At 46.6% G+C, this 23,844-nt stretch overlaps 5 protein-coding genes across 6 annotated transcripts; 2 read left to right on the plus strand and 3 right to left on the minus strand.

Moving 5' to 3' along the window:
• Positions 1 to 1,614: 1,614 nt before the first annotated feature.
• LOC114794343 (BTB/POZ domain-containing protein 17-like) lies at positions 1,615 to 6,744 on the minus strand. 2 transcript variants are annotated; one of them, XM_028986842.1, is made up of 3 exons: positions 6,391 to 6,744; positions 4,673 to 4,955; positions 1,615 to 3,226 (listed from the first exon to the last, which is right to left on the minus strand). In XM_028986842.1, exons 1-3 carry the CDS (start codon positions 6,482 to 6,484, stop codon positions 2,152 to 2,154), a joined length of 1,452 nt encoding a protein of 483 aa, XP_028842675.1. In that variant the 5' UTR covers positions 6,485 to 6,744; the 3' UTR covers positions 1,615 to 2,151. The 2 variants fall into 2 exon arrangements, with proteins under 2 accessions (XP_028842675.1, XP_028842674.1); XM_028986841.1 differs by having other exon boundaries at positions 4,673 to 4,958; positions 6,391 to 6,741.
• Positions 6,745 to 9,404: 2,660 nt separating this feature from the next.
• On the plus strand, positions 9,405 to 13,598 carry LOC114794351 (G-protein coupled receptor family C group 5 member C-like). Its single transcript, XM_028986853.1, has 5 exons — positions 9,405 to 9,712; positions 10,391 to 11,357; positions 12,277 to 12,371; positions 12,538 to 12,654; positions 12,787 to 13,598. The coding sequence occupies exons 2-5, from the start codon at positions 10,397 to 10,399 to the stop codon at positions 12,817 to 12,819; spliced, it is 1,206 nt and encodes a 401-aa protein (XP_028842686.1). The 5' UTR covers positions 9,405 to 9,712; positions 10,391 to 10,396; the 3' UTR covers positions 12,820 to 13,598.
• LOC114794361 (coiled-coil domain-containing protein 137-like) lies at positions 12,712 to 16,848 on the minus strand. Its single transcript, XM_028986868.1, has 6 exons — positions 16,715 to 16,848; positions 16,213 to 16,349; positions 15,776 to 16,010; positions 15,379 to 15,461; positions 15,228 to 15,307; positions 12,712 to 15,111 (listed from the first exon to the last, which is right to left on the minus strand). The coding sequence occupies exons 1-6, from the start codon at positions 16,765 to 16,767 to the stop codon at positions 14,923 to 14,925; spliced, it is 777 nt and encodes a 258-aa protein (XP_028842701.1). The 5' UTR covers positions 16,768 to 16,848; the 3' UTR covers positions 12,712 to 14,922.
• Positions 16,849 to 18,483: 1,635 nt separating this feature from the next.
• LOC114794367 (retinal rod rhodopsin-sensitive cGMP 3',5'-cyclic phosphodiesterase subunit gamma-like) lies at positions 18,484 to 20,658 on the plus strand. Its single transcript, XM_028986878.1, has 4 exons — positions 18,484 to 18,604; positions 19,486 to 19,662; positions 19,916 to 19,956; positions 20,082 to 20,658. The coding sequence occupies exons 2-4, from the start codon at positions 19,490 to 19,492 to the stop codon at positions 20,156 to 20,158; spliced, it is 291 nt and encodes a 96-aa protein (XP_028842711.1). The 5' UTR covers positions 18,484 to 18,604; positions 19,486 to 19,489; the 3' UTR covers positions 20,159 to 20,658.
• Positions 20,659 to 21,292: 634 nt separating this feature from the next.
• LOC114794354 (tetraspanin-10-like) lies at positions 21,293 to 23,500 on the minus strand. The gene is made up of 3 exons (XM_028986858.1): positions 23,303 to 23,500; positions 22,580 to 23,181; positions 21,293 to 21,875 (listed from the first exon to the last, which is right to left on the minus strand). Exons 1-3 carry the CDS (start codon positions 23,393 to 23,395, stop codon positions 21,548 to 21,550), a joined length of 1,023 nt encoding a protein of 340 aa, XP_028842691.1. The 5' UTR covers positions 23,396 to 23,500; the 3' UTR covers positions 21,293 to 21,547.
• Between the last annotated feature and the right edge of the window lie 344 nt (positions 23,501 to 23,844).

A 23,844-nucleotide genomic window follows, 5' to 3' on the forward strand; every position in this document is an offset into this window, starting at 1 on the left:
AGACCAGCCCAGTAAACCAGACCAACCCATTTAACCAGACCAGCCCAGTAAACCAGACCAACCCATTTAACCAGATCAACCCAGTAAACCAGACCAACCCAGTAAACCAGACCAGCCCATTTAACCAGACCAGCCCAGTAAACCAGACCAGCCCATTTAACCAGATCAACCCATTTAACCAGACCAGCCCAGTTAACCAGACCAGCCCAGTAAACCAGACCAACCCAGTAAACCAGATCAACCCAGTAAACCAGACCAGCCCATTTAACCAGATCAACCCATTTAACCAGACCAGCCCAGTTAACCAGACCAGCCCATTTAACCAGAACAACCCATTTAACCAGACCAACCCAGTTAACCAGACCAGCCCAGTAAACCAGACCAGCCCATCTAACCAGATCAACCCATTTAACCAGACCAACCCAGTTAACCAGATCGCGTGGTTTGGTTCCTGCGCTGCTCTGTGTGGGGTGGTGGGATGTGGCATGGGCACCAGGGCCCGTGGGCACCAGGGACCTGGCCATGCTTGGGAGAAGTCTTCCAATAGCTGTGACACCTCGCGTGTCTTATTAAGTCCAGCGTCTTCAGTTTTATTCTATAATGTAATAATAATAATAAAAAAAACATAAACAAGTACGTGCATCCAATCTTTTGACTTGAAGTGTGGATGCACGTTGTCCATATCAGCAGCAAGAACATTCAACCAGGTTTATAAAACTATGACAAATAAACATTTTGACGAGCAGGGAAGGTAACGCTGGTTTTAATTTCTATGGGAAAAGTGGTGGGACCACTATGACAGCTGTACCCCAAAGTCCTGACTTACTATACACAAGATCCAGTGACAGAACCACACTTGACTTGAATGTGCTCTTCAGAATTACCTTATCTGTCACATATGTTTGTGAATATAGACACGGCATTTATCAGATTGCCTTATGCAGAGCGACTTACAACCAGTAGTTAAGGGACAGTCTCCCCCTGGAGACTCTTAGGGTTAAGTGTCTTGCTAAGGGACTCAATGGTAGTAAATAGGATTTGAACCTGGGTCTTCTGGTCCATAGGCGAGTGTGTCACCCACTAGGCTACTACCACCCCTTCAGTCCTTAAAAGTCCCTTTCAGTCCTGAACCACACCACCATTTGTAACCCAGTCACCAACACTATACCACTACACCAACGCATTTTGTACGTTTTAATTTATTTCTCTGTACTCCGCTCAGCATCTGCTCGTTTTCTAGAATGGTCTGATGTATTCCTGTAGGCTGCCACACATTGCTGATAGTCATGAGTGTGTTTTTGATTAATCGCACACCAGATGATTCATGGATGCACCAGACTGGTAGGGCAGATTGGGACTGGCATTAATGTGGGACATTTTGACATTAAATAATCACATAATCTGTATCGTGCACACACATAACATGCACTTGTGTCTGTTTCATCTGTGTTCATTCAGTAATATACAGTTATATGCAGAAAATTATTGTCCTCCAGTGCTATAAATGCCTTCGGATGGAGGACAGATGGACGTAGCATATGGATTTTTATTTATCAGTTCATTCATCTTAACCACCACTGACATAGATTGTCAATTTAATTTAACAGCAAAAAATTAAACAGATTGAATTTTTTTATTTATTTGTGGTAAATACGTAAGGGACAAATTACACCAATAAATAACAAAATATGATTAAACACGAAGCATTTCCATTATAATCACAGAGACTTGAACTAAAATGGTTTAAAATAATATTGTTTTGCAGTGTGACTGCACGTCCTGAATTTAAACATGCCTTCTGTGGAGCTGAATTTGGCCAAAAAATGTCTAGAAGCACCAACAAAGCTAGAAAAAAACAGAATATTTAGTATAAAATGTAAATTAGTTTTGCCGTCATCATTAGCTTTACATTTAAAAGCAACACTGATGTTAAATAGTGGATTAACAATTGTTTGTTTTAAGAATGAATTATCACATTGCACCACTGGGATGAACACCGCGCCAAATGAACGGACTAGAGGCCAGTTTATAAAGAAGTGCATGAAGTAAAGGTAATAAAAGGAGCGTTCGATATAAGTCTAAGGAGCCGTGACCGTGGGAGACTGGACTAAGATTACTGAACTGGTCAAAAATGTAAAAAAAAAACATTTTTCACTTTCTGGAAACAATGAGGCTATGGTAAAGTGGCTTGACTACAATGTGCAGGTAGAGGGAGCTGTCAATCAGGTATTCAGACGTGCGCCGCTGCAGGTCGGCGTCCACCAGGAAGTCCCCCGTCTCCTCTGTGCTCTGGTGAAAGTTGTAGACGTGGCGCACCACCACTTTGCCCTGCTGCTTGGCCGCCACGATCACCGTCTTCTGGAAGCCGACGCCCGCAAAGTCGGGACTGGAAGTGGCGGGCGTGATGATGACGCGCGGGCGGCCGTTGTCGATGCGCGTGGGCTGCATGGCACCGTGCTCCGTGTAGGTGGAGCGCACGCTGAGCGGAAGCCACCGCGGCGAGAACAGCGCGTTCCACGTCACGCGCTTGGCCGAGTCGTGGCCACTTGGGCCCAGCTGTGTCTGGAAGCTGAAGCTGCGGTCGTCGCGTGTGGGGTTGTTGATCACCCACGGCGAGCCCCACGCCGGTGACAGGTAGTTCCGCGGCGTGAAGATGCTGCAGTTGACATCGAAGTACTTGGCGAGCTGGATGGGAGAGGCGGCGTGGAACTGGAAGGCCAGGAAGAGGAGGTCCCGGACGGACTCGTAGTACTTAAGCATGAGCGGCGACTGCTTCTGCAGACGGAACAGCTGCTGGGGGGGTATCATGCCGTACCTCACAGACCGGAGCGCGTTCTCCGCCGTCAGGCCGGACGGCTGGTTCTGGCCGATCCACGCCTCCAGCGCGTCGTAGAGCTCCAGCTCGCTCTGCAGGATCAGGTCGGAGCGCTGCAGCAGTGACAGCAGCAGCTCGCCGCTGATGGAGCCCCATTCCGCACTCTGCATGACGGACGACAGGTTCCACGAGAGGTACTGCAGGCAGCTGTCGCGCAGGGCGGCGTCGCCCAGCTGCACGGCGTACTGGTACCAGTTGACCACGTGGCCGGTGGGCGAGTCGCTGGACAGATGCTGGGTCATGTATCGGGTGAGGCCTTGCTGCAGGCTCCACACTTGGTACTTGCTGGCCAGTTTGTGCAGGGGTATGGCCTGATCCAGACGCACAGAGATGTCACCACAGTACAAGTACCTGTGCGAACAGCATAAAAGTAAAGTGAAGTGATTGTCACATGTGATACACAGCAGCACAGCACACACAGTGAAATTTGTCCTCTGCATTTAACCCATCACCCTGAGTGAGCAGTGGGCAGCCATGACAGGCGCCCGGGGAGCAGTGTGGGGGGACGGTGCTTTGCTCAGTGGCACCTTGATCAGGATTCGAACCGGCAACCTTCTGATTACGGGGCCCCTTCCTTAACCGCTAGGCCACCACTGCCCCAAACGATCTGTTGTCCCTGGGTGGGCTCGAACCACCAACCAAGATAAGATAAAGGCACTTGACCTTTGCCCTGACTCATGGCATATACCACTATAGTGATGGGAAATGAATTGACATTAAAATGTCTTCCTTCCTTCATCTTGCAATTGGCATAAGGGTCTAAAAAATTGACTGATCTTTGCAGAATCGCTTGGTCCTGCTGAGGGTCACGGCTGCCAGAGCCCGTCCTGGTCTCACCTGGAACAGGGCGGGCTCTCAACCAGAGCAGACCACCAGCCAACCGAAGGGCATTTTAATATTTAATATTTTAATATCTTAATAACACTGAGTACTTTATTGCATTTCAGCTGTATAGATGTTAGACAGTACATTGTTAGACAGTGAGACCAAATAACGTTTCTCCGGAACCTGGTGCTGCATGTAACATTTGCTGGTGTGCGCCGCCCCGGGTGAGTCCCCGCCCTGCACGCGGTGTCCTGGGTTGGGCAGAGTAGGACTAATCGGTTACGGGAAAGTGAGGGAAATTCTGGAGAGCTTGGCAGGGGTGTGAAACCTAATAGCCTAAAGTTGCGCATGTAACATTAGAACAGCAGATGGCAGTGTTAAACCGATGTTCAGAACACCGACGTGCTGTCTAACTTTAAAATACTAAGCCGGACCAGAATGGCGATGGCTGAGACAGAATATACCGTACAGGCCAAACGTTTGGACACACCTTCTCATTCAAAACATTGGTAGATTCTCATCAAAACTATGAATGAACACATGTGGAGTTATGTACTTAACAAAAAGTGGAGACCTGACCTCCACAGTCACCGGACCTGAACCCAATCCAGATGGTTTGGGGTGAGCTGGACCGCAGAGTGAAGGCAAAGGGGCCAACAAGTGCTAAACACCTCTGGGAACTCCTTCAAGACTGTTGGAAAACCATTTCAGGTGACGACCTCTTGAAGCTCATCGAGAGAATGCCAAGAGTGTGTAAAGCAGTAATCAGAGCAAAGGGTGAAGAAACTAGAATATAAAACATGTTTTCAGTTATTTCACCTTTTTTGGTTAAGTACATAACTCCACATGTGTTCATTCATAGTTTTGATGCCTTCAGTGAGAATCTACCAACGTAAATGGTCATGAAAATAAAGAAAACGGTGTGTCCAAACTTTTGGCCTGTACTGTATATAATTTCCTAAAGCTTGTTACCTGATGAATTTGTCGAAGAGGGCCGCGCAGTCCGGAGTCTCGCTGAGGACCAGGGTGCTGCTGTTGCGTCTCTGCAGGAGCTCGTCGAACACGTCGCTCTGCAGGGAAAGCACCAGGCCGTGGGCCTGAATGACCTTGACCTCGTCCGAGTTCGTGGTCTGCACCCGCAGGGTCACGTCGCTCGCGTTCCCCTGGACCAGCAAAGCCTCCATGCGTTGCACCAGCGCCATCGAGTGGTTGAGCAGGGTAGCGCCGTTCTCGGGGCCTGCATCCTGCTTCAGCGCTGCTGTTGGTGAATAAGAGGAAACTGCATGCTACCTTCATGTAATAGTCTGTTTTCTAAGTTATCTCACCGCTCACTTTTCCATTTTGTGAATTCATCCTTCTCACCAACACTGTTTTTTTTTGTCACTTACTTGAGCTTGTGCTTCATATATTAGCATGAAATTTCTGATGAAATTTCAACCTTATTCCAAAATAATGTGATAATCTCTCAGCTCCCTTTCTTCTGACAGAATTAAAAAGGCTCAATTTACTTACATTTACAGCATTTATCAGACGCCCTTATCCAGAGGGACTTACAACCAGTAGTTACAGGGACAGTCCCCCCCTGGAGCAACTCAGGGTTAAGTGTCTTGCTCAGGGACACAATGGTAGTAAGCGGGATTTGAACCTGGCTCTTCTGGTTCACAGGCGAGCGTGTTACCCGCTAGGTTTCTACACCCCATTTACTTGAACAAACCCTGTGGCTCAGGCTTCACATTTGCTCGATTGCTCGGCACAGTTTCGGTGGTCATCGACCCGGCAGTCAGTTAAAAGCGACCGTCGTGGCATCTGTGCCATTAGGTCAGTGTGGTGTGTGGAGCTCCCTGCACCGCCAGAGGAGCCCGACACGCAACTCTCATCCGCAAGGCGCATCCGCAAAGCCTGACACTAAAAGACAGGGAGACCGGGACCCCCTGCCGCTCTGTACGAGGAGCATCTGTGCCGTCAGCTGCACCCTGAATGCCCGGGCCCCGCCGCTGGAATGGCAAATGAGGGACGGGGCTCAGGGACCCCCCGTCCCCCCCCGCCAATTAGACGTTCGGCAGGGCAGACGGGGGGCTTTCATCCTCCGAAGGTTCTGCAGCTGCTGTCTGCTCCTCCGGCTTTAATGAGACGCCTGGACCGGCTCCGCAGCCTTCAGCTAACCAGGAGGGACTGTTCTTCAGGCTGATTTGGACACCTACGTGCATGCATACTGCGACACAAACAGGGACAACAACAATACTCACACCGAGCAACACATTCCCGTGGAAAGGTTCGATTCAGAGTTAAATATGTGTTATTATGAAACGAACGAGTGATTGCGACCGTGACACATTTGCGCGCAAAGCCTCCGCTCCGACGCTGAATAAAAGAACGCTTGTGAGGAGTGAAGTGGCGGGTCGCATGACAGGAAATATAAAAAAATGATGTCGCTTCAGCTCAGCGATGGGCATGCAGAGATTTTTTTCTGGTTCCGTCTCAGGAATTGCCAGCTTTGCTGGAGAACGAATGCACGCCCGAACGCCGTCTTACGTAAAGTCGCCGCGATTCGAACAGCGTCCCATTGCTTATTGCTCCTCCTCACCTTACTTTTACATCGAAGGACGCCACTTCCTTTTGACACTGGTGTAGTGTAGGACACAGTGGACGCTCGAAGGATGCAGTGGCAGAACTGAACGTCGTGGCCTTACCTCCTTCTACGACCGCAGCGTGGAAGCCAATGCCTACAACCAGGGCCACCAGACCGAGCTGGGCTGGGATTTTGTCCAGTAGGGACAGGGACATGTTTGTCTTCTTTGCTTCCTCCCCCTCGTCTTTTCCGCTCTCAGTTTGCAGACTTCTCCGTCCGTTCGGTGCCGTCGCTGCGACTGTTCGGGAGGTGGGTCGCCTTGTGCGGTCCCTTGGCTCCCAGTCCTGCACTCTTTATGTAGGACGCCGGCCCTTTCCTGGCGCATCTCGCTGCCTTGCGCACCCCATTGATTGGTGGAATCTGGCAGAGCCGTTGCCATGACTACAGCTTTGATTTTGAGTTTCTCCCTTTTTAGTGTTGCATGGCATCGATCTGTGGCGTTTGGCCAGCCCGGGGGGGGGGGCTGAGGGATGCTTAATTTTGGTTATCGGTGGGTGAGCGAGTGGGCTGGGGTCTCCACTCTGCCATTTACTATAAACATCATGTGACAGTCAATATCTACACAGCATTTAGACGTAACCACATGCATACGGTGAGACAGCACTTACAGTATATTTTTAGCCACCCCGTGAGCACATTTTGTGTCTGAACAGAGTGAAGTGTGAAAATAAAGTAGCTATTACCCAACACTCCATTTGCTGCGAATACATTAATTGCATTTTGGAGAGAAGTATCATTGCATGAGACGAATAAACAGTTCCTTTTTTTCTACATTTTTTTACTGAATGCACTCACAAAGTGTGTATTTTTGACAGTAAATGTGCCTTGGTGATTGATCGTTTGCTATTCGTGCTTTGTGTCTGACCAGGCTTTTTTGTACATGAACTCTGTTTGGCTGCTGCAGGCAGGGAACATGCTAATGACCTCAATCAGACAGGCGATCAATACTATGACTTTGGCATGCTCCATGCATTCTAGGCTGCACAACACATAATAGTAACTTTGACCTGGATGGCCATTAGAAGTTGTGGCCGAAAATTAATATACAAGCATACGAAAAAGTTCCAGAACCCCTCTTCATTTTTTGGATTTCTGGTTACCATTGGCTGAGCTTTCAAAGTATCAGCTTCCTTTTAATATATGTCATGCCTTGTGGAAACAATAGTATTCAACTAGCAATATACACCATAACAAAATTTGACAGGTGCATACAGTACAGGTCAAAAGTTTGGACGCACCTTTTCAGTCAATGTGTCTTCTTTATTTTCATGACGTTGGTAGATTCTCACTGAAGGCATCAAAACTATGAATGAACACATGTGGAGTTATGTACTTAACAAAAAAAGGTGAAATAATTGAAAACCTGTTTTATATCCTAGTTTCTTCAAAATAGCCGCCCTTTGCTCTGATTACTGCTGTCAGGATTGGGGGCAGTGGTGGCCTAGTGGTTAAGGAATCGGCCCCGTAATCAGAAGGTTGCCAGTTCGAATCCCGATCCACCAAGGTGCCACTGAGGTGCCACTGAGCAAAGCACCGTCCCCACACACTGCTCCCCGGGCGCCTGTCATGGCTGCCCACTGCTCACTCAGGGTGATGGCTTAAATGCAGAGGACAAATTTCACTGTGTGCACCGTGTGCTGTGCTGCTGTGTATCACATGTGACAATCACTTCACTTTATAAATTATAAATTTACCTGGGGACTCGCCTGTGCCCAGTCAGGACTGCAGTTAAAAGGCGCTAGGCAGCTGCCCATCAGTGGCTGCGACATGCTTTGTGGACCGATTTATGCATGTACATAGTTTTTGAGTTCTGCCAATCGCCACACGCCGGCGGGTTTGTTTTCATTCTCCCCTTTTGTTTCCCCTGTTCTCGGCCATAGTGCCATGTTTCTTTATTGTTTAATATATCCTTGTTCACAGTATGTCCCATCTCTGCGCTTCCTCTGCGCTTCCTCTGCGCTTTTAGGGGCAGTGGTGGCCTAGCGGTTAAGGAAGCGGTCCTGTAATCAGAAGGTTGCCGGTTCGATTCCCGATCCGCCAAGGTGCTACTGAGGTGCCACTGAGCAAAGCACCGTCCCCACACACTGCTCCCCGGGCGCCTGTCATGGCCGCCCGCTGCTCACTCAGGGTGATGGGTTAAATGCAGAGGACAAATTTCACTGTGTGCATCGTGTGCTGTGCTGCTGTGTATCACATGTGACAATCACTTCACTTTTCCCCCGTCAGCTCGCAAACGGGACAACTGCTTTGCACACTCTTGGCATTCTCTCGATGAGCTTCAAGAGGTCGTCACCTGAAATGGTTTTCCAACAGTCTTGAAGGAGTTCCCAGAGGAGTTTAGCACTTGTTGGCCTCTTTGCCTTCACTCTGCGGTCCAGCTCACCCCAAACCATCTCGACTGGGTTCAGGTCCGGTGACTGTGGAGGCCAGGTCTCCACTTTTTGATGCCTTCAGTGAGAATCTACCAATGTAAATGATCATGAAAATAAAGAGAACACATTGAACAAGAAGGTGTGTACAAACATTCGGCCTGTACTGTATTTAGAGATCTGTAGTGCCGTTTGTGATGTATTACCACCCAAAAATACTAATACTGTCCATCCGTCCTTCTATATGTTCCTCCAATTCAGATTCATGTGAGTGTTGTTCCAGTTGTAATGCTCTCGTACCCATTGATGGGCATCCTGGTGGTGGGACAGCGCGGGCACCCTGCGACGCACAAACCGTGATGCGTTCTGTGTTCTGATACCTTTCCATCGGAACCAGCTCGTGTAGCTCGTCTTTTGGGCCAACAGGCATGAGTCCGTCGCCTGTTTGCCGGTTTAACTCCCCTGTTCCTTTGCTCTTGGCACTGCAGGGCAGGGACGTCTCAGCAGAGCGACTGATTCTGAGACCCAGACGTCAAGCAATCACGATCCGGGCCTCGTCGAAGTCGCCCAAATCCTCCGATTCTCTGATCAACAAGACCTTCACCGCACACAATGTTACGGCCTTTATTTCGGCCTCAGCTCAGCGCCACTGGGACCTGACGGACGACCCCCCCACCTCCACGCTGGAGCCGGAGACGAATGACACGTGATGGAACCCCTCGGGTCCCCTCAACAGAGCCGCCGTTGTGCGGAGAGAAGGCCGAGCGCATTACCGAGCCCGTAAGCGGCTTTTCGCGCTCCGGATGTCGGGGACGCGCGACGCGTGGGCGGCGACGTTGGCGCGCTGGGCGGGACGCCGGGGGGGAGTGTCGCTCCCGACGATCGGGTCACCTCCGTCCCGGTCGTCTGCGCACAGAACGTCGCAATGAGCGCATCCCGGAGGCTCCAGGAAGCCGAGACAGGAGCGAACTGAGCGGCGACTTCTGCGCGTAAAGACCCGCTCGCTAGACGGAGGTCAGTAGTAAAAACCCAACTAGACGAGGCAATGATTGCTGCAAACATGTTTGAAATGTGATCTAGACGTAGCCCACGTCACGGAATGAAACGCAGCGTGGGCTTGTTTTATATCATATCCATGTCATGTAGAAATCATTTAAACAATATATCGGCCAAGTGTGTTAACCCACGCAACGATAATAAATACATATATCTGTTATAGGGCAGGATATGGTCAAATTAGGTTTTGTAGAAAAAAAAAATTAAAAATAGGGATAATTTTTGTGCAAATTAATTTACTGCAGATCAAAAGACGTTTCACTTTAAACAAGTGCAGTGTTCTCCACTGGTTAATAAATGTGTGATAGAATAAGCTTTTCACATATATATATATATTATGGGTAAATATAGGAAACAAATTTGCTTAGATATCCTGATATTAGCCGAGTGAGTTAGAGAAATAAACGCTGTGTAGAAGATAAATGAATATGTGGGATAAATGAAGGTCAGCACTGCTGTTGAAATTGCTATGGGGAACGGCAGCAGCGTGGCTGCATCTTCCTGCCAGTGCGTCGGTCGGAGGACGGCTTGATCACCTTCGCTCACCTCCCCGTGTTACCTGTAACCACCGGTGGTACGAATGCGATGTCATGTGACTTTTCTCCAGCTAACGACATCTTGGCTTTGTCTGCTCAGAGTGCTATGAACCCCACTGGGAACCCTCCAAATGGCTGCAGTTCGGCGGTCGATCCCCTCTACTTCAACCTCTGTGATCTGGGAAGCGCGTGGGGAATTGTGGTGGAGGCCTTCGCTGGTGCCGGTGTGGTCACCTCCTTCTTGCTGATGATCATCCAGGTAGCCAGCCTCCCCTTTGTATCGAACACGATGCGCAAAAGCATGGTGCCCTTGCAGGCCATTTTCCAGGTTTTCACGACTGGTCTGTTCGGACTGGCCTTCGCCTTCATCGTTGGGAAGAGCGCCACGACGTGCGTCGCGCGGCGATTTCTTTTCGGCGTCCTTTTTGCGGGCTGCTTCTCCTGCCTGCTGGTCCACGGACTGTGGCTGGCCATTTTGGAGAGGAAGGAGTGGAAAACCCGTGGCTGGCTGCTGTCGCTTGGTGTTTTGGCCCTTTGGCTGGTTGAGGTCATCATCAACACTGAATGGCTGACCATAACCAAGTCTGATGTGGGCAACACCACAGCAAACTTAGCGTGTGGCATCACCCATGTGGACTTTGTCATGGCCCTGATCTACGTGATTGTTCTTCTGGTGGCGGTGCTCCTAGTGGCCTTGTTTTTACTCACACACAAGCATAAGCCGTTCCGCAGAGACGCCCTGTACATCCTGCTGACCAGCACCGTCTCCGCCAGCATCTGGACGACCTGGATCATCATGTACGTCAGTGGAAATGCGAGACTGGGGAAGAATTCCTGGGATGACCCCACGCTGGCCATCGGCCTGGTGTCAAACGGTTGGGTCTTTCTCCTTCTGTACACTGTTCCTGGACTCTGCATAATGACCAGAGTGGTCAACGGGTCAGAAGAAGATGACAACGATTCATGCCAAGCCAATAGTTTAGTGTATGAAAATATTACGAAGGATCAGATGCACAACAACACATATGTGGAAAACAGGGGCTTTGTCATGGACGAGCACAAACCAGGTGAGTAACACTCACACACACACAGAAAAGAAACATACCAACATTCACGCTTGCAATGTAATAGAACACATTTTATATGTATTTCAGACGTATAAATTCTTGAGTTTTTCATTCACTGTAATGTTTAGTAATTAATTGATAATGGATTTCAGTGGTAAATATACCACATTTAAATGATGTGCTGTACTCTGGAGCACATTTGTGAAAAGCGGTGTTAAGTGGATTATTTAAAATGGCAAATTCCTGCTTAGCAGGACGAATAGCGAAATGACTTTGCATCACCTTGGTACTAAATCTAAGCTTGAGAGTATTACATGAGTTTTTCAGCAGTGAAATTCGTCGAGGACATAGGTCGCAATATGACTGTTGACATAGCCTCTAGCTTTTTCTATGCTATTCATGTCCTGAATAGTGAAGCAGCCACGCTGCTACTATTTATACTAATATAATGAAAAAAAGAACACAAATACAAGCAAGCAATAATGAATAAATGTGTAGAATAGATTTCTTTACTAATTGGTGTACTTTTAAAATATATTTAATACACTGACCTGGCTCTATGTCAAGATTATTCCATGAAACGTAATTGAGAAAATGATTAAATATGTATGCTGTATTATTAGTCTACACCCCATTCGCCATGACAGTCGTGTTTTGACAGGCACCCATGTGTCAGTGGTAGATAGTAGTTACACTTTAAAGCAGATGAGTGAACTAAAAATGGACGTGTTATTTGCATCGGCTGGCCTGTCTGGCTGTTAGGTGCACATAACATGTTGTTTTGTGGGGCATGACTCAAGAGGAAACAATACTGTTCCTGTGGCATTATCAGTCCATAATAAAAAATATTTTGTTATAATATGGTCAGTGCCGTATAGTTTATTACTAATCATGAAAAGACATTTATTTTCCTCCATAGGCACACTATCCCCGTACCATGGTTATAATGGGCAGGGTCGGAGCGGTGTTTACCAGCCCACTGAGCTGGCGCTGATCTCCAAGGGCCTACCTCATGTGAGTATGCCACGCTCCTGCAAGACCCGAGCCCAGGGCAGGGACTCAGCCGCAGAGTAAAATGCAAATCCAGAGAGCGCCAGGCCAAAACCTAATGATTCCTTTCCTCTTCCTTCCTCTCTCTGCCATATATGGCCGCCTGTGTGGTGTGAGCTGCGTCCTCCAGATTCAAAGGCAGTTCTCTCACGAGTCGATCATCCCGCGAGCTTCAGCTTCTTCCATGAGTGAGGGTGGGATCAACTTCACACCCAAAGCTATAGAGCCTTTCCCAGTCTTAAGCGGTGTAAGTATGAAAGAAAAAAAAATTACAATACATATAATCACATTATGACTTTATTTTTTTGTGATAGTAAATTATTTTGTGATATACAGTTCGATTCAGCTGTTTGATAAATGCTGGACGCTTTTTTTTCAGGGAAATGCAGGTGGCAACAGACCTCTCTGGTGAATCTTATGCGCTTAGCTGATCAGGACATGAGCCAGAGTGACTGATAAGGGCTCACCGAAGCACTGTTGAGTTATCATCCCCGTCCTAACCTGACACCAAACGTTGCCATGACTACGCTCCACCATACGTCTGGCAAGACAGAAAGTCAGATTGAGCTCAGCAAGCCGCAGAAGACTGCAAAACCACTGGCCTGTATTTGCATATCTCACGTTATTTGCCTAGATGCCTTTAAACATGCTGCTCCACCTTGTGTTTTTCGATGAGGTCCAGAGACACCCTGCCACGGGAGGACAGGGAACGGTGACATTCACTTAATGTGCTGATGTGCGTGATGCGCGGCGAAGTACTTAAACGCATTCAAATTCTGACCCTTTACTGAAATGTCAGCTGATGTTCACTTTTCAAGTTGCTGGAACCGTAGAACTTTAAAAGTGGCCACTGGCCAGGTAGAATCTCTGCAACTGCATCTGTAATTGTGAATGACCGCACACTTTCCTATCTTGAATGTAATTAATCTGGAATAAGATCTAAAATGCTTGTAAAAAAACAAACAAACAGAAAACTAATTTTACCAAATGGCTAGTTTTTCCTGTGTTTACTGGCTACGGTGTATTTCTTATAGACTGGACCTGCATTAGTAGCAAGTTAATTAAATTAGCAGCGCTACTTGTGGATATTTATGCTAAATGGCATTTCCACAAAGAGTATGAATTATTATGTATTTAGACTGTATTGCTGCTGTGTTGATGCTTCAAAACGAAATGAATTTTTTTTTTTTTTTAAAAGCTGGTGCAGCGGCTCATTATTAGGGTTCAGTTACAGCAGATTCACTGCAGACCGCTTCACTTCACTGCTGCATTAAAAACCCAACTGATTCACTGGTTCGTGTTGAGACTGATCCACACACCTAGATAGGAATTGGAGCATTTCTATTCATGTGGCCAGTGAAACCAGCCTGAGGTGACATTTTTGGTTAATGTCTGAAATGCAATGACAAATAAATTCAGATTCAGTTTAGAGTTACGAAGACGTAACGCATGAAGAAGTGTAACTCGCATCTTATGGCCGGCGTGATGCAGATTCTGCAGGTGTGTACAGGTAAATGGGCCAGATGTGAGCAGATGAACTGAAGCCTTTAGTCATAAGACCACAAACAGTGGACCACAAAAATGGACATTGAGGGATATATGTGCCAATAAATTTAGACAACTATATGAAAGATTTACTTCATGGTTTTATGGTGGTACCAATGATGCATGGTCATGTTTTTTTTTTTTTTAAAGTAGCCATATTAAGTTAATGAAAATGAAAAGTGCAGTGAAGTATTGTCCCTGAGCTATATTCCGTGGAAACAGTAGACGTTTCCTGTGCCTGTGGTCAGTAAACCGGCGGTCAATTAAGCCCTGCCCAAAGGACGCAATCAGTGACACCTGCCACCGTCACCTGGCAACTCGGCATCGCCATGACAACGCAGCCACAGGCTTATGGTGTCGGTCTTTAGGTGTGACCAGGGACAGGTGGCTCAAACACTTGGGATCCTGAACAAAGGGTGCTGTTTAAACAACGATTTCAGATACAATTTTAACAAAGAGGAGCTTCTCATTATTTGAATATTTAGGATTAGTCAGGGTGTTTACAACAAATTTACATTTACTGTAGGCATTTGGATGTCCCGGGTGCCAGTCATCCTGCATTATTTGCATTTAAAGCAGTCCTTCACATCTGAAACCTCAATATGCAAATGCTCTTACAATTACCATGTAGTCAAAGAGAGGAAACATTGGATATTTGTCTCCGATAGCCTTTGCCAAGACCTTCTAGTGTATAGACAAACCAAAAAAAATGTTAAAAACCTGTGTTATCACATGTGAAATATGCAACACACCCTTATAGCCCTTATGTACATAGAATATAGCCACAAACGCACAATGAGCCCACCATTAACCAGCCTTTGGGACTGTGAGCAGTCAATATAAGAGGGCCAGTCAGGTTAAACTAAAACACTCAGGGCCTGTCCAACAGCCAGAGGAGGGCGTTCCCGGGCAGTCTGGATGTTTTTCTGCCGTTCAATTAACACGTGAAGATCGGTCCTGCAGTAACTCTTCATTGCGGCTGCTTCGCGGCTACCCTCAATTCCTGCTGCTCTTGCTTCTGTTTCTTCAGCTGCCGGTAGACCTGCACCACACGCTCACGCTCTTCCTCCATCATCCGCTTCCTCGCCATGGAAGGGTTGGCTGAGGAGACGGCAGTGTGGCCCAACAGAGTGTTCAGCAACAGCCCCTTGGGCGCCCCCTGGTGGTGTGCAAAAGCTGGTTGTTAAAAAGCAGGGACTAACTAAATTACAAATTATTGTGCGAGATGTACTAGTCATGTTTCGTACTGCAAGACTGGAGCTTCCGTTTGCTTACCTGAGGTTTCTTATGGGCCTTCCTCGGTTTCACATTCAATGAAGGAGGAGCCATGGCTACTTCACCAAATTCCACTTTATCTACAGAGCCAAAAATAAGCAATAACTATCCCCTAAATTCCTCATACATAACACATTAAAGAAGAACATACCAGTGAACATCTCTTCTTCTTCTTTCTGTTCCTTCCTGTCCGTCTTTTTCTTCTTTAACCGCTGCAACCGAAGTCTGTCAAACCTGTCAAAAAGAAGCGGAAGTGGAAAAGGTGAAGTTAAAGTGAATGTGATACACAGCACACAACTTGTCCTCTGCGTTTAACCCCACATCACCCTTAGTGAGCAGAGGGCAGCCATGAAAGGCGCCTGGGGACACGCTACATCGATCAAAGTGACCTCAGTGGCACCTTGGTGGTTTGGGATTTGAATCCGCAGCCTTTCAGTTACGAGTTCGCTTCCTGACCCGCTAGGCCACCCCTGCCCCAAATAATCATTTAAGACACATCCAGAATGTGGTTACACCCTCATTTCCACAGAAGACAGAGAGAAACTCACTCTCTCTTTTTTTCAGACTTTTGCTTCTCAGTCTTGCTCTCCTGTTTCTCAGGCATCTTCAGATCTAGTTCGGGCTGCCGTTGTCCCTGGTTATTACTTAGGAACATAACGTATTGTGCTGCCCGGGACATCCGATGAACATACGCCTTCTCCGACTCCCTTTTCTTTCTGCGGAACACCGGGACAGGTATGTCCCCATTCTTGATCTCACCTATCTGAAATTCCTGGACAGCAGCTAGGGTGAGAACCGAGAGGAGAAAAAGAAAAAACATTAAGCTAGGTGAACTGTGGTGTACTGAAGAGGCTATAATGTGAAAGGGGAATGCAGAAATTCACCAAAAAAAAAAGTCAATATAAAGTTGATGAATGTTTGGTGGGCACAGTCCATTGTGAGCTAACATCGTAGCTCTGTGGAGAAGAGAGAGGAAATCACTGACCCCTTGGCATTTTCTTCTTTTTAGCGGGTCCCAGTTTCATCTCTTCTTTGCTCTTCATGATCTCTCTCAGGCGGAAGGGTATTTGGCTCAGATGCTCCTCTGGTGTCGGCTTGTTATCGCGCTTAGGCTTCTTTTTTCTGAGTTATCCAGGCCAGCCAGGGAAACACATTTTCCACAATTAGACATTATGTAAATGAATTGTCAAAATATTCGCGTAGCTGGACAACACTTAACAGGTAATGTAAGACCAAGTCAGACCTGTCAAATAAAAATGTTGCACCAGCCTCTAATAGGAAAACTAGGATTTACATCACAAAGCTGACCGATGCAGCCCTCCCTGTCACCAAGTTGTACTTGCACAACAACGAACGAGGAACTATGACAACACCAGAGCAAAGACAAGTTCTGCGGCATTAATTCTGTACTGCGTGCGTCAAATTATCACGATAATTAGCTGAAACAGCTAATGCTACAGTGCAATCTGATGGATCCGCGGTCCTACCTTTCCTTGTCAGGAGTCTCCGTTTTAAGTTTTGAGTGTTTGTTGTTCCGCATTTTTATTTTTATTTTACAAAGCTAAGTAGAAGCGAACTACATGAACAACGTGGGTAAACATGCGCGCTTCTTCTGCCGTTTGAAAACCTTTTCATGCAGGTGTCGCTACCGCCATCTACTGGCCTGGAGAATGAATAGAATTTTGAGAATAACAGTAAGGGTATATGTGGTATAAAGTACACAGCCGACATGTAATGTGCAAAAAGCCCTATGAAGAAAATGATCTTCAGTAAATAAGAATATGTTCATAATTATAATTAGCTTCCAATGCTCTCTCTCTCTCTCTCTCTCTCTCTCTCTTAATATAAATGCTGTACAGGTCAAAAGTTTGGACACACCTTCTAATTCAATGTGTTTTCTTTATTTTCATGACCATTTACATGGTAGATTCTCACTGAAGGCATCAAAACTACGAATGAACACATGTGGAGTTATGTACTTAACAAAAAGTGGAGACCTGACCTCCACAGTCACCGGACCTGAACCCAATCCAGATGGTTTGGGGTGAGCTGGACCGCAGAGTGAAGGCAAAGGGGCCAACAAGTGCTAAACACCTCTGGGAACTCCTTCAAGACTGTTGGAAAAGCATTTCAGGTGATGACCTCTTGAAGCTCATCAAGAGAACTCCAAGAGTGTAAAGTAGTAATCAGAGCAAAGGGCGGCTATTTTGAAGAAACTAGAATACAAAACATGTTTTCAGTTATTTCACCTTTTTTTGTTAAGTACACAACTCCACATGTGTTCATTCATAGTTTTGATGCCTTCAGTGAGAATCTACCAACGTAAATTTACATTTACATTTACAGCATTTATCAGACGCCCTTATCCAGAGCGACTTACAATCAGTAGTTACAGGGACAGTCTCCCTGGAGCAACTTAGGGTTAAGTGTCTTGCTCAGGGACACAATGGTAGTAAGTGGGATTCGAACCCGGGTCTTCTGGTTCATAGGCGAGTGTGTTACCCACTAGGCTACTACCAAATGGTCATGAAAATAAAGAAAACACATTGAATGAGACGGTGTGTCCAAACTTTTGGCCTGTACTGTATGTGTGTGTTTGTGTGTGTGTGTGTATGTGTGTGTGAAGGAGCCCTCCCTCCATTCATTTGTTTGTATGCACATGTTTGTGTCAGCTCCTTTTGACATGCAGTCATGTATTAGGTTATTTCTGGCAATCAGACGCATGAATAATTAATCTGGACAGTAATATCAATGACACATCCACACACAGCCAATCAGGGATTAGCAGCAGCCAGCGAGTCTGCTGATGAGCAGGGAATGGCAGCTTTCTTATTTATAGTCACGGGGAGGTATAACTTGACCCTTATGAATGGTCTGTTTTATAAGAGGCTTGATTTGCCGCCCCACCCGGGTTGAGTGCCTGCCTTGCGCTCGTGACCCTGCTGTTGGTTTATATAGTTATGGATGGAGAGTGAGTGAGTGAAAGCACAAAAAAATAATTCATAAAGTTTAATCATTTACAATAAATGTTTAATTTCTACTTAAGAAATTAAACATTTAGGTTTGTTTTTGGGGGTATTTCCTGAAAATAGATCAAAGCTTTTTTAAAAAATTATTATTAAATACTGAAAATATTTCTTACATCTGCATATTCCACATGAGTGGAAAAACTGTAATATCCTCGAACCCCTTATGCTGCAACAGGTAGGAATGCCCCCCGGAGGGAGGGGTGACTGATGTCATGAATTTACTGTACTCAGTCTGAAATGTAATCCCCTTGGCATATAAAAGACATCCCAAGGCAGCCTTTCAATACACAAAACACACCAAGTCTTGCTCTGCAACAGACATCTACAGACAGGAAAGCAACAGAACAGGTGAGCAGACCATAAGACCATAACTTTTTACTGTCTGATTTTGCAGGGATGGTAAGCAGGTACTATTCGATGCTACTATTTGGATATGTCGTGTAACGTTCAAGTTCAGAGGGTAAAAACCCTCGCAGGTGTTTCACGCCAACCAGAGGGTTTTGTTTTGGACCTAGTGGCTGAATTAAAAACTGAACAAAAAGCAAACCTTTTGAGGGCTTTTACATTTTACCTAAACATCTCAGTGTAACCTTTTCTTTGTAGTTTTTAGTGTTTGGTTGTTACAATAAGAAAAGCAACAAGAAAATGTTAAGAAAAAGCAATGTATGACATAAAATTTACAACGGATAATTTCTGTTTGGTACATTATATCATGTAGATATTTTGTTCATTTTAATGGTCTGTGACTAAGCATTGCACGAATTGATTTATTAATGCATTGCTGAAATTATTGTACAAAACACCAATATCTGGTGTAATATGCAGTGATGCACTGTTGCCATAGAGGTTCCGACTGGTTTGACTATGGAAAGAAGTGACTTGAACTTGTTAGATCTAAAGGGTGGGCTGATGAGCGTGTTGTCTTCTGGAAAATTCTGCGCATTCTGCAGTGTCCTCTCGGGATAATAAGATTACACACAATCCAGCTCAGTGTTTGAGTCGAGGTCTGCCCGAGGATTACAGGAGATGTGGTCGTGTCTGTGCACCACAGGAATTTACTGAACGCGCTTCAGAGCTCTAAAGGGACTTAATGATTACTTAGCTATTCTGTGGCTTTACACTGTCTCAGATGCTAAGCTGTAATATGTTTGAGTGTAGGGCCCGGCTAACTGAGTGGCGCTTTGTAAATGCATGAATCCATCACCATTACGTATCTCTTTTTATCACAGGACCATGAACATGGAGCTGGAGGTTGGTAAAACTGAAGTTAAGGCTGCAAGCAAAACTGCGAAGAGGGCCACGGCTGGTGGTGGCAGGCCTGGCACACCCAATAAGAACCAGCCAAAGTTCAAGCAAAGGTCAACACGCCAGTTCAAAAGCAAGCCTCCAAAAAAAGGTGTCATTGGGTAGGTTTTGTCTTCTCATTCACCTGCTCTTCATCTTATTTTATTCCATTCTTGGTCGGTAGTGGGTAAGACACTCGCCTATGAACCAGAAGACCACATAGTTACAGGTTCAAACCCCACTTACGGCCATTGTGTCCCTGAGCAAGACACTTAAACCAGAGTGTATGTAACTACTGATTGTCGCTCTGGATAAGGCCGTCTGATAGATGCCACAAATGAAATGAATAAGCTTACTGGGTATTGTTGTCTTCAGGTTTGGAGAGGACATCCCTGGAATGGAAGGCTTAGGCATGGGTAAGTTCATGAAGAAAAGTTTTGTTTCTATCAATGACCAAAACCTAATTCAACTAATATCAATAAATCTAGAAATGAACATGAATTTAGGATTTATAATTTGATAAACCCATTTATTTCCTCAGACATCACAGTGATCTGTCCATGGGAAGCTTACAGTCACCTGGAGTTGCATGAACTTGCCCAGTATGGCATTATCTAAAAAAACCATCTGAGAAAAGTCTTAATTGGACATTTAATCTAGAACTTTTTGCTTTGTGTGACCATCAACAAACCAGTAATGATAAAGGTAGGAGGCCATGTGTGATAAACAAGACAACTGCAACTTCATCATGCTTGCTCCGTTTTTATTAAACACAAGCCCAACCAAAGTAAATGTATTTGTTCACATCACGTGCCACTGCTGAGATTCTGCTCGCAACGTCTCATTGTTCCAGTCCAGATGCACCCTGTTAGATGTTGGTTAGTGTTCTCTGTGCCATGAGCAATTTCTGTGTTTTACGTAGTCAGTCGTTTCTCAGGCTGTAGCGCTGTATCTGTGCCTCGTCGATGCCTGCAGACGGAGCTCTGCCCCGGATCGGCTCTGTGTGATGAGCTCAGCCAGGGCTGCTGGCCTTAAAATGTCTGTAGACTGGGGGCGTCTCTCCTCACTAAATGTGTTGGAACCTTACAAGTTCAAATAAAGCTTGTAATATTTCTTTATTTGTTCATGGTCAAGAGTGTTTTTTTTCCCATATGTGCTTGAACTATATTTGTCTTTATGCCACTTCATTTCTCAGATGAATTAAGGTACCAGGACCTTAGCAAAAAATCCCTTTTTTGCGACCATATCCAGTCGGATTGACGTCTGGGGAGTGACAACACCTACAACCTTGCATACCATGTTCCTCAAACCACTACTCAACAGGATTTGTTGTGTGGCAGGGAGTGTTATCATACCAAAAGAGACCAGTGCCACCAGGGAATAATATTTCTTCTAAGAAATATGATTGGTCTGCTAGATCTGTGCTACAATCTTCTACAAGCTCTTCTGTAGCTCGGGACCAAATGGGCTTGCCATTCACACACACACACTCAGACACCAAAGCAGTTGACCACTAGGTTAGGTGACAACCACTGCATAACAACAGAACACTACACGTTAGTCTAGGAGATGCTCTGACCCAGTAGTCTAGAATAGTAATCGCCAACCTGGGCCCGCTCAACTAGCCCTGCACAACGAGATCTTTCCACCATACCTGGTTTAGGTAATATATGCCTACATTATTATGGGATATAATCCGGAAAAGACCCATAAAAGACCAGTGAACAATAAGGGAACCATTTCCTGCCAAAGTGATGATCCAAGATGTTTAATGCATGCACTTGTTTATTTAATAATATATAATTACAGACAAAATGTGAAATACAATTTGTTATCATAGTGCAGAGAAGCAGACAGAGCCACAGATGTGTTGATTCTGCAAGGTTTTGGCCCTTGTAACAGTAGCTGAGCCTCATCTGGAGGATGTAGGATCCCAGCTGCGTCCAGTTTGTTTGCTTGTGTTTGTGTGTGTGTGTGTGTTTGTTCAGGCCTGGGCATCAGGGTGGTTCAAGATTCAACGTCCCGCTGACTGCTGATGGCTTTGCTCCACTGAATGTTGTCCAGGAGTCGCGTCGTGACGATCAGGGTCAGGATCTGCACCCCCAGCAGGGCGATGCCAACGATGCCGATCAGCTGCTTGTTCTGCTCGATCCAGCGCGCAATGCCCCCCAGACACCCCCCCAGATAGATCACGCTCTGGGCAGAGAACTCGACCAGCTGCTGCGCGCCCACGCCGCACTGTGAGTTCCACACCGTTCCGTTCTCCAGGGGGTCAATGCAGCAGGAGGCGGGAACCCCACAGGCCTGTACCCCGGGTGCAGAGCAGTTGTAGTACCTTCAGAGAACAGGGTGAGGCGTCACTTACAACTCAGAGTTACACCATTTTCCCACGGTGAACTGGGTCACCACGTGACAAAACGTAACACACGGCGTTATACAACACAAGTTACGTAAAACACTAACCGTTTAAATACTTAATTCCTTTATTACATATTTGTCCAAGGGTTTGCATCACTGGTTTGAGTGTTGATAAATTATGTATTCTGTTAAGCCTGAAACACTCAACATTTTGGTAAAACAAAATAATGTAGAAATGCTAACCGCACATGTATTGCCAGCTCTTGCACAGGCAGACACACGAAGTCGAATCTAATCCGATCTTGCATCCTGACCACTGCTATCTGGATGACCGGGCTCATTTCCTCACTAGTTTTACAGAACTACCTCAGTGCTGCATGAATTATGCTCTCTGTGTGCGGGTTGCACCAGTGGTGTTCCTTCACTGGCAGTGTAAAGCCATGCTGGGCAAAATCCCCCTTATCTGTTTAAAATGCATAAGTCTCTTAACATTGGTCAAAAGTTACCCCGGATAACCCATGAATCCTGGTTTGGGAAAAATGTAAATGGAGAGCCAGACCTTTCCTGAACCGGGTTATGTTGTCTGACTTATGCTGCTGGGTTTTCATTTGTCTTCTTCGACTTGTTCCCTTTCAAAACCAGGTTGGGTACGTTGCGACAGAAAAAAAATCTCCCACTCACAGATTCATCTCCCAGTCCCTGTAGTTGTCTGCTCCGCAGCACTGCAGGTTCATCTGAATCTCATCCGTGATGAACCTCATGTCCAAGTCGTCCTGGTAGCGGACCATGGCCATCAGCATCCCAGAGCGCAGGACGGGGACGATCTGGTCCTGCAGGCTGTAGGCTGCGATGGCCACCAGCACCTGGGCGGCGACCAGTATCAGCACGGCGCCCGAGAACAGGCGCAGCAGGCAGGAGTTCTCCCTCAGGGAGCCCACGCATCCCATCAGGCACAGCAGACACAGCGTGAGCCCCAGAAACACGAAGACCAGCATGGGGTCCGTTCCAATATGGCCGATTCGCTCCTGGGCAAAAGACTCTTTGGTGATCAGACCCCACAGGCCCATCCCCAACACCACCAGGCCCATCACGGTGAAGAAGAGGTTGCTGATGAAGAGGGCATTCTTCAGCAGGCAGCTGCGGACGCTGGTGGGACGCTGAGGCTGGTGGGACAACAGGTCCCCGGATCCGTCCCCTATTTGAGCCTCTTCTGATCCTGCCTGTGCCGTGTTCTCAGTTCCCTGGTATGTGACGGCTGTCGCTGTCTCTCCCTTGCTTTTCTCCTGTAAGGTACACCACGCACCGATCGGTTAATCGCCACCATCACTCACCCAGAAAGCCAGGGACAAATGAGCAAGGCCGGGCGCGAGCTGTGTGTAGAGAGTCCGTTTTTCGGCACGGTACCTTTGGTACAAGCAGGCTCGTTTCCCCATCTTCAGCGGTGCCCCTCTCTCTCCAAGGGAAAGGAAGCCTCCAAAGTACCTGAAGCTTCTTCATCTAGCCTCCGTGCCCTCGCCCCAGGTCGGAGCCGCTGGACGAACTGGAGACCGGGAAGAGCCAGCCGGAGTGGAGCGAGTTCTGGGGAGTGCAGAGTAGAGGCGGCGGCATCATGTGAGGGTCACAGTGCAGAGATTAGTAGATGTCAGGGGGGCGGGCTCTAGGAGCTGGAGGCCCCCGAGGGTTAATTGACACACTACTCCGTGTGTTTCAGCAAGAACAGAGAATGAAAGAGAATGGTGAGAGGACACATGACTCTAAGAGTCCTGGGAGTTCTGTGAAAGTGAGACAGCTAGTGTCCTGTTAGTGGTTTTGTGTTTGGGCTGCAGTGATTCTAAGCGTGTGAGCTACAAGGCCTGGAAATTACACGCAATTTAACATTTTTATTCTTTTTTTCTGTGAACATTAAATTAATATGAATGTTTGTCTTCCTTGTTTAAATTATGAAA

The sequence above is a fragment of the Denticeps clupeoides genome, chromosome 7 (genome assembly GCF_900700375.1).
Source record: "Denticeps clupeoides chromosome 7, fDenClu1.1, whole genome shotgun sequence".
Lineage (NCBI taxonomy): Eukaryota > Metazoa > Chordata > Actinopteri > Clupeiformes > Denticipitidae > Denticeps > Denticeps clupeoides.

Coding starts and splice junctions, on each gene's coding strand:
- LOC114794343 (XM_028986841.1), bottom strand. CDS start 6,484: ATGTCCCTGTCCCTACTGGACAAAATCCCAGCCCAGCTCGGTCTGGTG. Junction 4,959..6,390: donor CGCTGCGGTCGTAGAAGGAG/GTAAGGCCACGA, acceptor ATTCACCAACAG/CAGCGCTGAAGCAGGATGCA. Junction 3,227..4,672: donor CTCTTCGACAAATTCATCAG/GTAACAAGCTTT, acceptor CTGTTCGCACAG/GTACTTGTACTGTGGTGACA.
- LOC114794351 (XM_028986853.1), top strand. CDS start 10,397: ATGAACCCCACTGGGAACCCTCCAAATGGCTGCAGTTCGGCGGTCGAT. Junction 11,358..12,276: donor CATGGACGAGCACAAACCAG/GTGAGTAACACT, acceptor TTTCCTCCATAG/GCACACTATCCCCGTACCAT. Junction 12,372..12,537: donor TCTCCAAGGGCCTACCTCAT/GTGAGTATGCCA, acceptor TGCGTCCTCCAG/ATTCAAAGGCAGTTCTCTCA.
- LOC114794361 (XM_028986868.1), bottom strand. CDS start 16,767: ATGCGGAACAACAAACACTCAAAACTTAAAACGGAGACTCCTGACAAG. Junction 16,011..16,212: donor AAAGAAGAAAATGCCAAGGG/GTCAGTGATTTC, acceptor TTCTCACCCTAG/CTGCTGTCCAGGAATTTCAG. Junction 15,112..15,227: donor AGGCCCATAAGAAACCTCAG/GTAAGCAAACGG, acceptor GCACACCACCAG/GGGGCGCCCAAGGGGCTGTT.
- LOC114794367 (XM_028986878.1), top strand. CDS start 19,490: ATGAACATGGAGCTGGAGGTTGGTAAAACTGAAGTTAAGGCTGCAAGC. Junction 19,663..19,915: donor CCAAAAAAAGGTGTCATTGG/GTAGGTTTTGTC, acceptor TGTTGTCTTCAG/GTTTGGAGAGGACATCCCTG. Junction 19,957..20,081: donor AATGGAAGGCTTAGGCATGG/GTAAGTTCATGA, acceptor TTATTTCCTCAG/ACATCACAGTGATCTGTCCA.
- LOC114794354 (XM_028986858.1), bottom strand. CDS start 23,395: ATGAAGAAGCTTCAGGTACTTTGGAGGCTTCCTTTCCCTTGGAGAGAG. Junction 23,182..23,302: donor CGAGCCTGCTTGTACCAAAG/GTACCGTGCCGA, acceptor TGTACCTTACAG/GAGAAAAGCAAGGGAGAGAC. Junction 21,876..22,579: donor AGGGACTGGGAGATGAATCT/GTGAGTGGGAGA, acceptor TGTTCTCTGAAG/GTACTACAACTGCTCTGCAC.